Source organism: Erpetoichthys calabaricus, chromosome 9 (genome assembly GCF_900747795.2).
Source record: "Erpetoichthys calabaricus chromosome 9, fErpCal1.3, whole genome shotgun sequence".
Taxonomy (NCBI): domain Eukaryota; kingdom Metazoa; phylum Chordata; class Cladistia; order Polypteriformes; family Polypteridae; genus Erpetoichthys; species Erpetoichthys calabaricus.
Genome location: NC_041402.2, coordinates 164,253,059 through 164,268,916, shown reverse-complemented (window position 1 = coordinate 164,268,916; position 15,858 = coordinate 164,253,059). Strand labels below are relative to the sequence as shown.

The 15,858-nt window shown below is 39.4% G+C and overlaps 1 protein-coding gene across 1 annotated transcript in view; it reads right to left on the bottom strand.

Annotated features, from left to right (window-relative positions):
* Positions 1–15,858, bottom strand: part of LOC114658232 (beta-galactosidase-1-like protein 2) — a 112,131-nt gene that overhangs the window by 28,742 nt on the left and 67,531 nt on the right. The window contains exons 10-12 of the mRNA XM_051932136.1: positions 15,009–15,146; positions 9,306–9,386; positions 9,103–9,209 (exon numbers count right to left, since the gene is read on the bottom strand). Of these exons, the coding sequence (XP_051788096.1) occupies positions 9,103–9,209; positions 9,306–9,386; positions 15,009–15,146 (326 nt within the window). The remainder of the gene's footprint in view (positions 1–9,102; positions 9,210–9,305; positions 9,387–15,008; positions 15,147–15,858) is intronic.

The window sequence follows — 15,858 nt, the reverse complement described above, 5'->3', positions numbered from 1 at the left end:
CCAACGACTAGGAAGTACGTAATGTGACATCTGCTTTACCATTAGCAATTTTTTAACCACTGCTTTAGTTCATTTTGCAGTTGTATAAAGCAGAAAATCTAACAGAAAAAATGAGTCTAAGGGTCTTTAACAGATTGTCAAATCATTTGTCCATCTGCTGAGGTACAATTCAAGTAATTAAGCATCACAATTGATAAAGAATAAGAAATTTAGAGTTTTGTAATGGTCAGTCAAAGTCCATATAGATAGATAGATAGATAGATAGATACTTTATTAATCCCAATGGGAAATTCACAACATACATAATAGTTCATACATAATAGTAAAGTGAGATGAAAAAATTTTGCAAAGAAAGGCTGATCAAAATTATTCTGCAGCACTGCAAGACAGTAACCCATAACTACAAATTTTTTAAATATTTAAACAAATCTAAGCTTTTTGTTATTTGTTCACTGATGTTCTCATTTGACTTTAATCTTTTTTGATCTCAAGTTTCAAATGAAGCCACTTCTTTTGGTAAACAAACTTATACAAATGGGTTTAAGAATGTTAGGTTATTTACATTTACATTTACATCATTTAGCAGACGCTCTTATCCAGAGCGACTTACAACAGTGCTTAGTAGTCTACGACTGTTCTTCAGTCTTTAAGGCTAGGATTAAATCTACTGTCATTAAACAAGTTACCGCTGACCAAGTTGTATACAAAACCCTGCTAGAAGAAAATAGTAAGTTAGTACAAAATTTTTTTTTTTTTTTTTTTTTTAAAAAAAAGGGTAGAAAAAAAAAAAAAGTATGGGGACTTTAGTCCAAGTGCTGTTGAAAGAAGTGTGTCTTCAGGCGACGTTTGAAGACAGTGAGGGTCTCCGCTGTTCGTACAGCAAGAGGAAGTTCGTTCCCCCACTGAGGAGCCAACACTGCAAAGAGTCTTGATGCATGTCGTCCTCTTCTTTTAAGTAAGGGTGGTTCGAGACGTGCACTGCTTGATGTTCTGAGACAGCGAGAAGTGACACGCTGCTTGACCAGTGCTGATATGTAAGGTGGTGCAGCTCCAGTTTTGGCCTTAAAGGCAAGTGTTAGGGTTTTGAACCTGATGCGGGCAGCCACAGGGAACCAGTGCAGGTTCCGCAGCAGAGGTGTAGTGTGCGAGAATTTGGGAATATCAAAAACGAGTCTTGCAGCTGCATTCTGGATCAGTTGAAGTGGTCGTGTTGCCTTTAGTGAAAGTCCAGACAGCAGAGAGTTGCAGTAGTCCAGCTTAGAGATGACCAAGGTCTGGACGAGAAGCTGAGTAGCCTCTGTAGTGAGAAAGGGGCGGATTCTCCTAATGTTGTAAAGGAGATATCTGCAGGACCTGGAGAGGTTGCTGATGTGTGGAGAGAAAGACAATTCTTCGTCCAGAGTGACACCAAGACTTCTTGCCGTTTTTGAGGGGACGATAACCGAGTTGTCAAGAGAGATTGCAAGGTCAAGATTCGGAGATGAGTTGCCTCTGATATACAAGAGTTCAGTCTTGCTGGGATTCAACTTGAGGTGGTGGGAAGTCATCCAAGAGGAGATATCAGCAAGGCAGTTTGAGATGCGGGTTGAGACCTGCTGGTCATCGGGTGGAAAGGAGAGAATGAGTTGACTGTCATCCGCATAGCAGTGGTAAGAGAATCCATGTCCAGCTATTACCTTCCCAAGAGAACCTGTGTATAAGGAGAAGAGAAGGGGTCCTAGGACAGAGCCCTGAGGAACACCAGTGGTCAGTCTTCGTGGAGCTGACTGGGAGCCTTGCCAGGCAACCTGGAATGTCCGGTCAGCAAGGTAAGAAGCAAACCATTGCCAGACAATGCTTGAGATCCCAAGACTAGTGAGAGTTTCCAGAAGTATCTGATGGTTGACCGTGTCAAAGGCTGCAGATAGGTCCAGAAGTATGAGGACTGAGGACAGGTTGGTAGATCTGGCTGTGTGAAGGGTTTCAGAGACAGCAAGAAGTGCAGTCTCGGTAGAATGAGCTGCTTTGAATCCAGACTGGTGAGGGTCAAGAAGGGCGTTATTAGATAAAAACAAGTTAAGTTGGTTATAAACTGCTATTTACAGAATCAATTACTTGAGCAGCTTGAGGAAAAATCAACAGTTCTCAAATCCCAGAAAAATTGTGTGATTAAGGTGTATTGGAGCCTAAAAGCTAAGTAGTAAACACAGCTTTCATTTCCATCAGGATCCTTATAAGGTATCCCAAAAAGTAACAGCCACAATCATGTATTTAAAAAAAAAAAGAAGTCTGGAGTGGGATTAACTGTTATAGCAAAATGAGCAGCTGACAAGGTGGAAAGGGCAGAATTTAAATTATCAAGTGTTCTGCCAATTACTGTACATTCGCAAGAAAGCCTCTGCCATAAAAAAAAAGCATTGATAAGTGAATACATTGATGCTGAGGGATTGATTTGCTGTGGGAATGACTCTATGCACCTAACATATGACAAATGACAGGGTTCTAAGTGTTTGTTTTTTTTTTTTTTTAATTTTATTGATTTTATTGAAATCACACAACATTCCATACAAATAGATCAATTTTACAAGAATAGGATTGAAAACAAATCAATCCCCACCTCTGAGAAAGAGAGCATGGGCAGCAGAATAAAACTTAAACCTAGTAAAAATAACTAAATAGATAAATTAATATGTGAATATAGATAAATTGAGGAGAAAAAAAAGAGAAAAGGGAGAGAATCTGCTTCCTCAGTGCTTTAAAAGCTTATTCTAAAATGTTATTGATTAGATTCTGCCAGGTTTTGAAAAGTTTCTCCAAAGATCCTCTAAGTGAGAATTTTATTTTTCCCAATTTCAAATAATATATAACATCAGTTACCCACTGACTTAAAAGGGGAGAGTTAGGATTCTTCCAGTTGAGCAAGATAAGTCTATGTTCCAATAGTATAGTAAAGGCAATCACAGTTTGTTTGTCCTTCTCCACTTTAAGCCCATCTGGAGGTACACCAAACACAGCTGTTAGTGGATTAGGAGGGATTGTGACACCAAGGCTGTCTGAAAGGCATTTAAAAATTTTGGTCCAAAATTATGTTAATTTGGTGCAGGCCCAAAACATATCACCCAGTGAGGTTGGAACTTGATTGCAGCGTTCACAGGTTGGATCTTGCCCTGGAAACATTTTGGACAATTTTAAGTGAGACAGATGTGTTCAATATATAATTTTTAGTTGAATAATTGTATGCTTTGCGCATATGGAGCTCGAGTGAATTCTCTACATTGCTACCTTCCACTCCTTTTCTGATATGTTGAGGGAGAGATCCTTTTCCCATTGTCCTCTTGGATCTTTGAAAGGGAGGGACTGTAAAATGGTTTTATATATATTGCAGAGATGCTGTCTAAGTCCTTGAAACTGATTAATATATTTTCCAGCATAGAGGGAGGTGGGAGGTGAGGAAAATTGGGCAGGTTCTGTTTAACAAAGTTTCTAATTTGAAGATAGTGAAAAAAATGTGTTGCTGGAAAGTTAAATTTAGAATGTAATTGTTCATAGGATGCAAAGACGTTGTCTATGCACAGATCTCCAAGTGATTTAATCCCAAATGTTTTCCAGGCATTAAAAACTGCATATGTTTGCAAGGGTTGAAAAAGCTGGTTCTCGTGCAGAGGTGCCACAGATAAAAGATTCTCTATCTTAAAATGCTTCCTACATTGGTTCCATATTCTGAATGAGTGAAGCACTATTGGGTTATTAGTACATTGCCGATAACTTGCATTTATTGAGGCGCAAAGCAAGGAATATAATGAGGAGCTGCAGGATTCTATTTCTATTGCAGACCAAGCCTGCATATGTTCATCTATTTGTATATATCCAGGTTTTAGTATGTTGTATGTTTGCTGCCCAGTAGTAAAACTGAAAGTTAGGTAGAGCCATGCCACCTTCTGCCTTTGTAGGGTCGCTCTTTGGATACGTCTATGTTTTGAATTCCAAATAAATGTGGTTATGGTTGAATCTAATTTCTTAAAGAACAATTTATTGATGTATATTGGAATATTTTGAAATAAAAAGAGAAGCTCAGGTTCTAAGTTTTTAATTGATCACATGACCAATCTGTGGCATGCTGTTATGCAAGTTATTTTATTATGTACATACCTGACATTAATGTAACAAGAAAAAAAGAATCTTAATCTAATACTGCAAAATAAAAAAGTAAAAGCATTACACTTTCATGATTTTAAACTTTCTTTTAATTCATTCATCGTGGAATGAATCTTCACCTAGTGCTTCCTTGAGCAACAAGATGGAACATGACAGCATTAGAAATTGACACGGAGGATCAGCTCATGAAAAAGTCTGCTTATTCTCTTTTTCTTTGTATTTGCAATAATTTTGCTCTGGACTCTTCAGCTGTCTTTCAACATCCCTAAAGCTGATGTCACATTAGCGGTTGGGTATGTTAGACTCACTGACCGCAGTTGGTGATCTCATCGCCCTAATTTATGTTACTGAAAATTGGTAAGCATATGAAATTTAGTGACTATGCTGAACTTCCAGCACAGCCGTGCTTGTCCCTTTTTCTGACAGACAATTGAGTACTAACTGACACAGCCTGTGCTTTACGAAGGGTTTACAGTGCATTCGGAAAGTATTCACAGCACATCACTTTTTCAACATTTTGTTATGTTACAGCCTTATTCCAAAATGGATTAAATTAATTTTTTTTCCTCAGAATTCTACACACAACACCCCATAATGACAACGTGAAAAAAGTTTACTTGAGGTTTTTGCAAATTTATTAAAAATAAAAAAATTGAGAAATCCCATGTACGTAAGTATTCACAGCCTTTGCTCAATACTTTGTCGATGCACCTTTGGCAGCAATTACAGCCTCAAGTCTTTTTGAATATGATGCCACAAGCTTGGCACACCTATCCTTGGCCAGTTTCGCCCATTCCTCTTTGTAGCACCTCTCAAGCTCCATCAGGTTGGATGGGAAGCATCGGTGCACAGCCATTTTAAGATCTCTCCAGAGATGTTCAATCGGATTCAAGTCTGGGCTCTGGCTGGGTCACTCAAGGACATTCACAGAGTTGTCCTGAAGCCACTCCTTTGATAGCTTGGCTGTGTGCTTAGGATCGTTGTCCTGTTGAAAGATAAACCGTCACCCCAGTCTGAGGTCAAGAGCGCTCTGGAGCAGGTTTTCATCCAGGATGTCTCTGTACATTGCTGCAGTCATCTTTCCCTTTATCCTGACTAGTCTCCCAGTTCCTGCCGCTGAAAAACATCCCCACAGCATGATGCTGCGACCACCATGCTTCACAGTAGGGATGGTACTGGCCTGGTGATGAGCGCCTGGTTTCCTCCAAACGAGACGCCTGGCATTCACACCAAAGAGTTCAATCTTTGTCTCATCAGACCAGAGAATTTTCTTTCTCATGGTCTGAGAGTCCTTCAGGTGCCTTTTGGCAAACTCCAGGCGGGCTGCCATGTGCCTTTTACTAAGGAGTGGCTTCCGTCTGGCCACTCTACCATACAGGCCTGATTGGTGGATTGCTGCAGAGATGGTTGTCCTTCTGGAAGGTTCTCCTCTCTCCACAGAGGACCTCTGGAGCTCTGACAGAGTGACCATCGGGTTCTTGGTCACCTCCCTGACAAAGGCCCTTCTCCTCCGATCGCTCAGTTTAGATGGCCGGCCAGCTCTAGGAAGAGCCCTGGTGGTTTCGAACTTCTTCCACTTACGGATGATGGTGGCCACTGTGGTCATTGGGACCTTCAAAGCAGCAGAAATTTTTCTGTAACCTTCCCCAGATTTGTGCCTCGAGACAATCCTGTCTCGGAGGTCTACAGACAATTCCTTTGACTTCATGCTTGGTTTGTGCTCTGACATGAACTGTCAACTGTGGGACCTTATATACAGTGGTGTGAAAAACTATTTGCCCCCTTCCTGATTTCTTATTCTTTTGAATGTTTGTCACACAAAATGTTTCTGATCATCAAACACATTTAACCATTAGTCAAATATAACACAAGTAAACACAAAATGCAGTTTTTAAATGATGGTTTTTATTATTTAGGGAGAAAAAAAATCCAAACCTACATGGCCCTGTGTGAAAAAGTAATTGCCCCCTTGTTAAAAAATAACCTAACTGTGGTGTATCACACCTGAGTTCAATTTCCGTAGCTACCCCCAGGCCTGATTACTGCCACACCTGTTTCAATCAAGAAATCACTTAAATAGGAGCTGCCTGACACAGAGAAGTAGACCAAAAGCACCTCAAAAGCTAGACATCATGCCAAGATCCAAAGAAATTCAGGAACAAATGAGAACAGAAGTAATTGAGATCTATCAATCTGGTAAAGGTTATAAAGCCATTTCTAAAGCTTTGGGACTCCAGCGAACCACAGTGAGAGCCATTATCCACAAATGGCAAAACCATGGAACAGTGGTGAACCTTCCAAGGAGTGGCCGGCCGACCAAAATTACCCCAAGAGCGCAGAGACGACTCATCTGAGAGGTCACAAAAGACCCCAGGACAACGTCTAAAGAACTGCAGGCCTCACTTGCCTCAATTAAGGTCAGTGTTCACGACTCCACCATAAGAAAGAGACTGGGCAAAAACGGCCTGCATGGCAGATTTCCAAGACGCAAACCACTGTTAAGCAAAAAGAACATTAGGGCTCGTCTCAATTTTGCTAAGAAACATCTCAATGATTGCCAAGACTTTTGGGAAAATACCTTGTGGACTGATGAGACAAAAGTTGAACTTTTTGGAAGGCAAATGTCCCGTTACATCTGGCGTAAAAGGAACACAGCATTTCAGAAAAAGAACATCATACCAACAGTAAAATATGGTGGTGGTAGTGTGATGGTCTGGGGTTGTTTTGCTGCTTCAGGACCTGGAAGGCTTGCTGTGATAGATGGAACCATGAATTCTACTGTCTACCAAAAAATCCTGAAGGAGAATGTCCGGCCATCTGTTCGTCAACTCAAGCTGAAGCGATCTTGGGTGCTGCAAAAGGACAATGACCCAAAACACACCAGCAAATCCACCTCTGAATGGCTGAAGAAAAACAAAATGAAGACTTTGGAGTGGCCTAGTCAAAGTCCTGACCTGAATCTAATTGAGATGCTATGGCATGACCTTAAAAAGGCGGTTCATGCTAGAAAACCCTCAAATAAAGCTGAATTACAACAATTTTGCAAAGATGAGTGGGCCAAAATTCCTCCAGAGCGCTGTAAAAGACTCATTGCAAGTTATCGCAAATGCTTGATTGCAGTTATTGCTGCTAAGGGTGGCCCAACCAGTTATTAGGTTCAGGGGGCAATTACTTTTTCACACAGGGCCATGTAGGTTTGGATTTTTTTTTCTCCCTAAATAATAAAAACCACCATTTACAAACTGCATTTTGTATTTACTTGTGTTATATTTGACTAATGGTTAAATGTGTTTGATGATCAGAAACATTTTGTGTGACAAACATGCAAAAGAATAAGAAATCAGGAAGGGGGCAAATAGTTTTTCACACCAGTGTAGACAGGTGTGTGCCTTTCCAAATCATGTCCAATCAACTGAATTTACCACAGGTGGACTCCAATTAAGCTGCAGAAACATCTCAGGATGATCAGGAGAAACAGGATGCACCTGAGCTCAATTTTGAGCTTCATGGCAAAGGCTGTGAATACTTATGTACATGTGCTTTCTCAATTTTTTAATTTTTAATAAATTTGCAAAAATCTCAAGTAAACTTTTTTCACATTGTCATTATGGGGTGTTGTGTATACAATTCTGAGGAAAAAAATGAATTTAATCCATCTTGGAATAAGGCTGTAACATAACAAAATGTGGAAAAAGTGATGCGCTGTGAATACTTTCCAGATGCGCTGTACATCTATGACAAGTTCAGTCACAATCTAGGCCCTTTTTTTCATTCTGTCATGGAACATAAAACATGAGACATCAGGCAGATGAGCTTCTCAAATACACCTGCATTCCTTATTCCTTGTTGGCACATTCTATGCTTTGACCTGGCCTGCGTAAAAAATCAACCCCGAGAAGCCTGACCCTAGGAAACTGGGAGGCTTTGGCTTCCAATGCCCTAAAATATATAAAGAATATGAAAAAAAATCAACTAATTAATTAATTACATTGATATAGTGCTTTTCTCACTACATACTTTACCTAGACTAAGAGGAACCACTTCAACACCCACCAATGTGCATCACCCACCTGGATGATGCAATGGCAACCATCATCGTGTCAGTAAGCTCACCACACATTAGCTATTAGATGGAGAAGGGGTGATAGAGATAGACAGCCAGTTAGGGACAGGGGATGATTAGGGGGTCCAGAATGACCAGGCTGTGGTGGGCATTTTCAAAAGGTGTCCAGACATCTTTAATAACCACAGACAGTCAGGACATCGGTTTTACAGTTCATCCGAAGGACATCTCCATTTTTACGGCACAGTGTTCCGATCACTGCACTGGGGCATTGGGATCCACACACAGACGACGGGGTAAGTGCCCCCGATGGCCTCAACAACACTTCTTCCAGCAGCCATTCAAGCTTTTTCTGGACGGCCTCCCATCCAAGTACTGGCTGGGCCTGAACATGATTAGCTTCAGATAGATTGCCTATTCACAATCACAGGTGGTACGGCTGCTGCTATACATTAGCTTACATCTGTACAATGAAAATACAGTATCTGGAAATTTTGTAATAGTATTGCATGTTTTTATTATTATCTAAAGCATTCAAAAAACGACTGAATAGATTTGTATGATATGTAGCTGCAGATGAAAATATGTCTGTTGGAAAAGAATAAGCATACATATCAAGAGGCACTTGTGGCTAAATGTGGACATGAACTAGTCATTTGTTAATATGGAGCCCAACTATCCCACCTTTATTTCAAATTAATAAAAGGCACACAAAATGATTTATTTTTACAAATTTAGGGTATCCAAACACTAACTTGTTTTGAAATAGCTATAAATATATTTCTATATCTACACACCACCATACACTTTATATGTTATATATTGAGATTTAAATTATCTATGCTAAGCTCACACCCCAGAAAACATATTAAGACATATAAAGTATTTGTAGTGGCTGTGCTTACCTCTTCAGTAAACTTCAAAGCCTCCCACAAGGTGATATATTGATATACAGTTGAAATATCATAGTTCATCTTTGGGTATAATCCAGGCATATCTGGTAAACTTTCCCCTATCAGACAGACAGAGCCATTAGGTCCTTATTTTGTTATTAGTAAAAAAAACTAATAATAAAAAATGTTTTACTAGAATAAAATCCTATTTTTACCATGATAGCGACTGAAGATATCCCTTAGAAGAGTGTACTTTGTTGTATAATCCCCTCCTTCAGATAAAGGTGCATCATAATCTAAAAGACACATGCAGTTATTAAAACATCTGATCTTTATTTTTATATAACATACTTTAGAATAAATATCATTTTGCAGAGAGATAGATGTAAACACCACAGAAACTAAAATATACAATTACATAAACTACATAATGCTAGCATTATAGCCACACAATAAAGGGTTATGATATTAGCTGAAAAAAAAGCATCTTACTATACACACCGAAGTTGGTGAGACAAATTTATACCAAATGGTAGCGAATGCTACAGTATCAAAAGCTTTCCCACCACAGGAATTTTTTTCAGGGACTTTTTAGAAACTCAGGAACTTTTGTAACATTCCCACTGCAGGAACTTGTTCATTTTAATTCCTATTACATTTTTTAGCTCCTACTCCAAGGTATGTACTTTTCGTTCAACAGGCACTATCAAGGGTGGTGCTTGGGCAATGAATTGAGCTGACTGGTTTACCATAAGCACTGATGCCATCTTGCAAATTTGCTAATAGTTTGGACTTTGGAGAGTTATTGGTGAAAATGGAGTTCTGCACTTCACACTGAATCACTCTTTATAGCCACCTCCTGTGCCATGCACTGCAGTGAAGCAATAATCTCCCAGTGAAGTCACAAACATCACCTGTGCAATCCCGATCACATCACACTTCATACGGAATCACTCTTCATAGCTACCGTCTGGATGCGCCACGCCATGCGTTGCATTAAAGCAGTGATCTCCTCAGTGAAGTCCAGTGTGTGTCAAAACAATAAGGAAAAAGGGATTGGGATGGGGGACTCCTGAAAGAGGTTCACTTCACACCGCATCATTCTTCTTTGTACATCACAAATTTTGCATAAAGGTTACAGTTCCTATTATACAGTGGGAACATAACAGACTAAAGTGACCAGGAACCGCAACACAAGTGGTCCAAGGCCTACATTGTACAACAACTCATTGGTTTCTGAAAACAAGGTTTCAGCCATGGAACACTGCCTAAAGTCCAGACCAGTAGGGTGCACTGGCACACCACAATTGCCTGTCTGTTATCATAGCAATGCTTCTCAAATAATCAATTATCATTTAAAATCTCTAAATAAGAGTAAGCTAAGGGAGTTTACCAGTATGACACTGAAGGAATGGCTGATGAAAATGGGGCTTTGCAGTCATGTGTGAAAAACAAATTAAAAATCAACATTAATATTGTCTTGGCTGAAAAACAAATTAAAAATCAACATTAATATTGTCTTGGCTAATGGTATACATACACACACGCTATATTTTATACTAGGGGGCTCCGCCCCCTGCTCGCTTCGCTCGCCAACCCCTGGTGTTGGGAAATTACAAAGAGCGTGATGTATGAATGAGATATAGCATAGTGTGAAGGTGTAGATGACGCAGATAGGAAGCAAACAATAAAGTGTTTGGCACAGTGTAAAGGTTTATTGGAAAATTTCTTTGTAAACAACATTAGTAGTAAAGATGGTGTCTTGTCCTTGAATGAGTTTTCCTTGGCATGGAGCATTTATGACCTTAACTTTAACGTCAGATGAACGTCGAACTTGTGAGAAGGCCACATAAAGTTGTCCATGTACAAAAACGGGCTCAGATAGGTAGATGCCAACCTTGTCCATGGTTTGTCCTTGTGATTTGTTGATGGTCATGGCAAAGGCAGGTTTAATGGGGAATTGTTTCCGTTTAAGTGTAAAAGGTAATTCCAGGTCAGAACTTGTAAGGTCAATTCTAGGAATTAGAACAGTATTGTTAGCATGTGATCTTGTAAGAACTGTTGCTTGAATAACATTGTGTGTTATGGTGTAGACGACTAAACATGTACCATTGCATAAACCCTGTTTAGTGTTAAGGTTTCTTAATAGCATGATTATTGTTCCGTTTTTAAGGCTAAGACTGTGTTGTGGTAATCCGGCTGGGTTAATAGTGTTCAAATATTCTAAGGGGAAATTAAGATGGTCATTGTCGTCATTAGAGTAAACTTTGTCAGAGCTTAGAAAGAGGTGTGACTCTCCAGGAAGTAATGAAATGACCTGGTTATTAATGTGATTAACAGTAATATTTTTTGGACATAATATAGTTCGTTGTGTTAAAAGGGGTATTTGGTCTAATGAGCCCGCTGTTCCAAATATCTCCGTAAGTAAGTCGTCGCAGATAAAGGGTTGAGGAATTGTAATAATATCTGGGTGAAGTCCATCTGTATTGGTGAGTGTACAATGTCCTAGTTGTAATAACCAATTGTTATATTCGGGATCTGGACATCGCATGTTTTGTACCAAGTGTATCTTTTGAAAGCAATGCCAATTGTCCGCGTAACATTTTTTGTTCCGCGGCTTTAGAAGCGCGTTGTAGGCGACTACATGAATTTTTTTTTTTTGATGCGGGTTCGTGTTTGTGGTCCCGTTACTCGAGCCATCTAGTTTTGTACCCGTGATCGTGAATTGATGACTTGTTTGATCTCTATCGTTAGGAATATGGATAAGTAATAAGGAGGATCGAACTCACTGTTAATATGCGGACTGTTCGTTTCTTCGTATTATCACCAATCAGGTCTCGCGCCTGTATATGTATTGTAGTTCGGTCTCTTGTTGTTTATGTATGACGTCGTCGCGTATTTTAAGGTGGACTGAACAATAGCTGAGCGCATGGCATGTGGAGTAATAGCTAAGCACTGTCTAAAATCTACTCCTAATAAAAGTACCTTTCCTCCAATGGGAATATTATTATTCATCAACGCAATGCCAATTGTCCGCATATTTTAAGGTGGACTGAACAATAGCTGAGCGCATTGCAAGTGGAGCAATAGTTAAGCACTGTCTAAAATCTCCTCCTAATAAAAGTACCTTTCCTGCAAAGGGAATATTATTATTCATCAACATTTGTAGAAGTTTATCAATGGTGTTGAGTAAGTGACTGGATGCCATTGTACATTCATCTATAATTAATAGTGTGGCAAGACGGATGTCACGTGCATTGTTACTGTTCATTTTCATAGTGGATACCGATGTTTCTGTGATTGGGACCGGTATTTTGAATAAAGAGTGACATGTTTTTGGAGCCGAGACATTTTTTCTTCCGCAGTTTCAGAAGCGTGTTGTAGGTGCCGACGTGATTTGTGCATATTTGCGTTCTTGATTTGTTTCAGGGTGCACTGTTCCAATGCGATGTAATATTTGTCCACATACGCGAAAGCAGTATGGGCCATTGCCTTTTGGTGACCTGATATTTACTCTGGTAGATGCAAAAGCAAATGAACTATTGTAGGATGTAATGCAGTTCATAAAGTTTTTACTTTCAGGTACTTCGTTAGTTAGAAGCTTCTGTAGATATGCAGGATATGAATGTAAAGGAGGCAGTCTAATTTGACCCTTTTGACAACAATGTGTAAATTCATTACTTGTATTGCCATTTGTTTCTTCAGGGAAGTTAAGTGAATGACAATGATTGCAAATGACATTCATTAATCCCAAGGAATTTTCATGAATAGTGGACTTATTATTGAACGCGTTGTCAGCTAACTGGCGCAATCGTTTAGCAGGTGTCTGTCGTTGATGTCCTTGACGTGTATCTTTTGCTTGTGCCGTTTGAGAGGCGCGTTGTTGTATGTGCAGGATTTGGGACGTGCTATTCTGGAGCTGTAATCGATTTGCCTGTGGTGTGTGAGAAGCCCGTTGCAGTTTACGGCGTTCATTGTTTGTATTGAGCCTTGCCCATTTTTGTATGTTTAATATGGAGCCTTTTCTGTGGTTGAACGGTTAATAGTGCATCAGTGTAATGAGATCGATCTATGCTGCATAATTTGAACGTGTTCAGATGACGTATGTTTAATACGGACGGTTCGTTCAGTAATGGGGCTTTGTGTCTCATTTCTTATTTATGTTAGTGTGGTCGTGGGTCTGAATCCACCTTTTTGTGTATATTTAGTGTGCTATGTCCGTAGTCTGTCCCGTTTCGTGTCCAATGGGTTTGTGTCGCGCTCGCGTCTGACTTCTTTTTTTTTGTGTGCTAGGGGCGCGTTGCCTCACTTTTTTTTTATCTCTGTTAGTGGAGGGGGTGTTTGTGTGTCGTGGGTCTGAATCCTCTTTTTTGTGTGCGTACCGTTTCGTGTGCTATGTGGCGCTTGCATCTGACTCCTTTCTTTTTGGTGTTCTAGGGGAGCGTCGCCTCATTTCTTATTTCAGTTACTGGAGGGGGGCTTTGTGTGTCGTGGGTCTCAATCCTCTTCTTTGTGTGTGTTCCGTTTTGTGTGTCATGGGCTTCGTGTGGCGCCGGCATCTGACTCCTTTTTTCTGTGTGCTATGGGCGCGGCGCCTCATTTCTTATTTTACGTTGCTTTCCATCCGGTTTCCGTTGCTTGGAGGGGGGGGGGGGGGGGGGGGGGTTTGTGGGGGGCGCCTGCGCAGTATGTCTTTTGCGTCCACGGCCCATGGCCGGATGTCCCTGCGTCCATCCGGTTTACCATTCTCGTTTAGTAACATGGATATTCCGTATAAACATTATTAAATATAAAACTTTAACTTTAATTTTTTTTAGAACATAATCATATTTCCCATTAACATCTGTGAAAAGGTGAGGAGACAGAGCAATATGTGTTACCCCGGACCAGACTAACAGCTAGTAAGATACAATAGCACTTTATTAGGTTAGTAAAATTCTACAACCTGTCTGAGCCAAACAGAAGCAGATAAAGCTTACTCTCTTTACTCATATAGGTTTCACTCAAAATACATTTAAAATGATTAAAACTTTGTACATGTATAGTTCCAGTTATGGTATGTTTTTTTATTGTGTAGATTCTGTTTTGAAGGTTTTCAAAATTATAGGTTTTCTGAATTACTTTTTTATTCCTATCTCATTCCTTATTTATACAACATGTAAAAGTAAGCTCTAACATCAGGTTCTATTTCAGTTTATTTCAATAATTAACTGCTCTCTGTCTTCCCCTCGTGTTTTAAATTAGGTAAAGGTGATCTAAAAATTAACAATTTACTGTTGGACTGCACTTTGGCAACACTTCTACAAAAACAATTTGATAATATTTAATAAAAAATAATAATCAGTAGCTATGTACCTGTCAAAAAAGGTGATACATTTAAAATATACATTTAAAAATATTTTCTATCGATTGATGTATTAGTACTGTCAATGATAGACCTACATGTTTGTTGGCTATACAGGTGTGTCTCAGCCTGTCTTGGCCAGTGCATTAACTTTCAATCCTGTTTGCATAAAGCCTGCTCCTCACATTCTTCGATTTCTTGCCTTTGTCCAGTTTATATTTTCTGTCAATGGAAGGAGATTTGAGCTGCACTGTGTTAGTATTTAGCAACCCAACAATGCTTGGTATATTTTTCACATTGTTGCTGTTTAAATGCTTCATTTTAACTCCCTTTTTGAAAAAAAAAAAAAAACTGTCATTCAAGAATTGAACTGAGCAGCCTTTCTCAATATCCTCATGTATGTCAACCGGTCTTGCCCAGTGCTTAACTGAGCAATCAAACCAAAATTAACCAATCAAACAAAGACCAAACTGGCCAATCAGATTACTCGGAGGGACCAGACACAAACACACAGATTGTACCATTTTATTATATATTAGATACTGGTAGCCAAAAAATCTAAAACGATTCTTACCATAACTGGTGATGTCAGCCATGTACATGTCAGACTGTATGGCACCACTCATGAAGCCAAAGTTGGTACCTCCATGGAACATGTAAAGATTAATGGACATTTCTTTCTTAAGGATTTCCATGACAACATTTGCCATCTCTGGTGGAAGAAAAAAAAAGATTTTACTTTAGATTTCTTAGACATGGTTGACAATGAAATAAAAACTGGCAAGCTTCACCACAAAGTACAAAACTGGACATGTTTTAAAGCATAGTTTCTTCAAGCCTGTAAATGTCCAAATCAAACAGACAATTTCTGAAGCAACTTTCCTGCATGCAGCTCCGCAAAGCACAACAGAATGAACAACCACTTCAGTGATTTTTGCAGGAATGCACTTTTTAAAAGGAAACTTCCTGTGTGTGTTACCACAAAACACATAAAGAAGACTGGCTTTAAAATAGTGGGTTGTCTGTACACGTGCCCCCTGCCTTAAACATCAGCAGAATGGTTAGCTGTCATGCCAGGTCACATGATTAAGGGGCTTGCCTTAGAAAAAATGTTAAGAAACTCTAGAGGAATGGAATCCTAAGAAAGGAGGTCATCTGCTTATGCTGTATAATGTCATGCATCACATTTGATTAATTAGTAAATATGAGCTGGGCTACACTCATCTGAGCAGCACTGCAAAAAAAGTGCAGTGTGAAGTGATAATAGAAAGAACATAAGCAGTTTAAGAGATTTTTGTTTTGATCCCAGGTGTGGGAATTGGGAAAAATCATAACAGATGATTGGGTTTAAATAACTGTTTTTACTAAACAAAGGACCTCACAGATAAGCAAAGAAAACGTACCATACACTGGTGTGCTTTAAG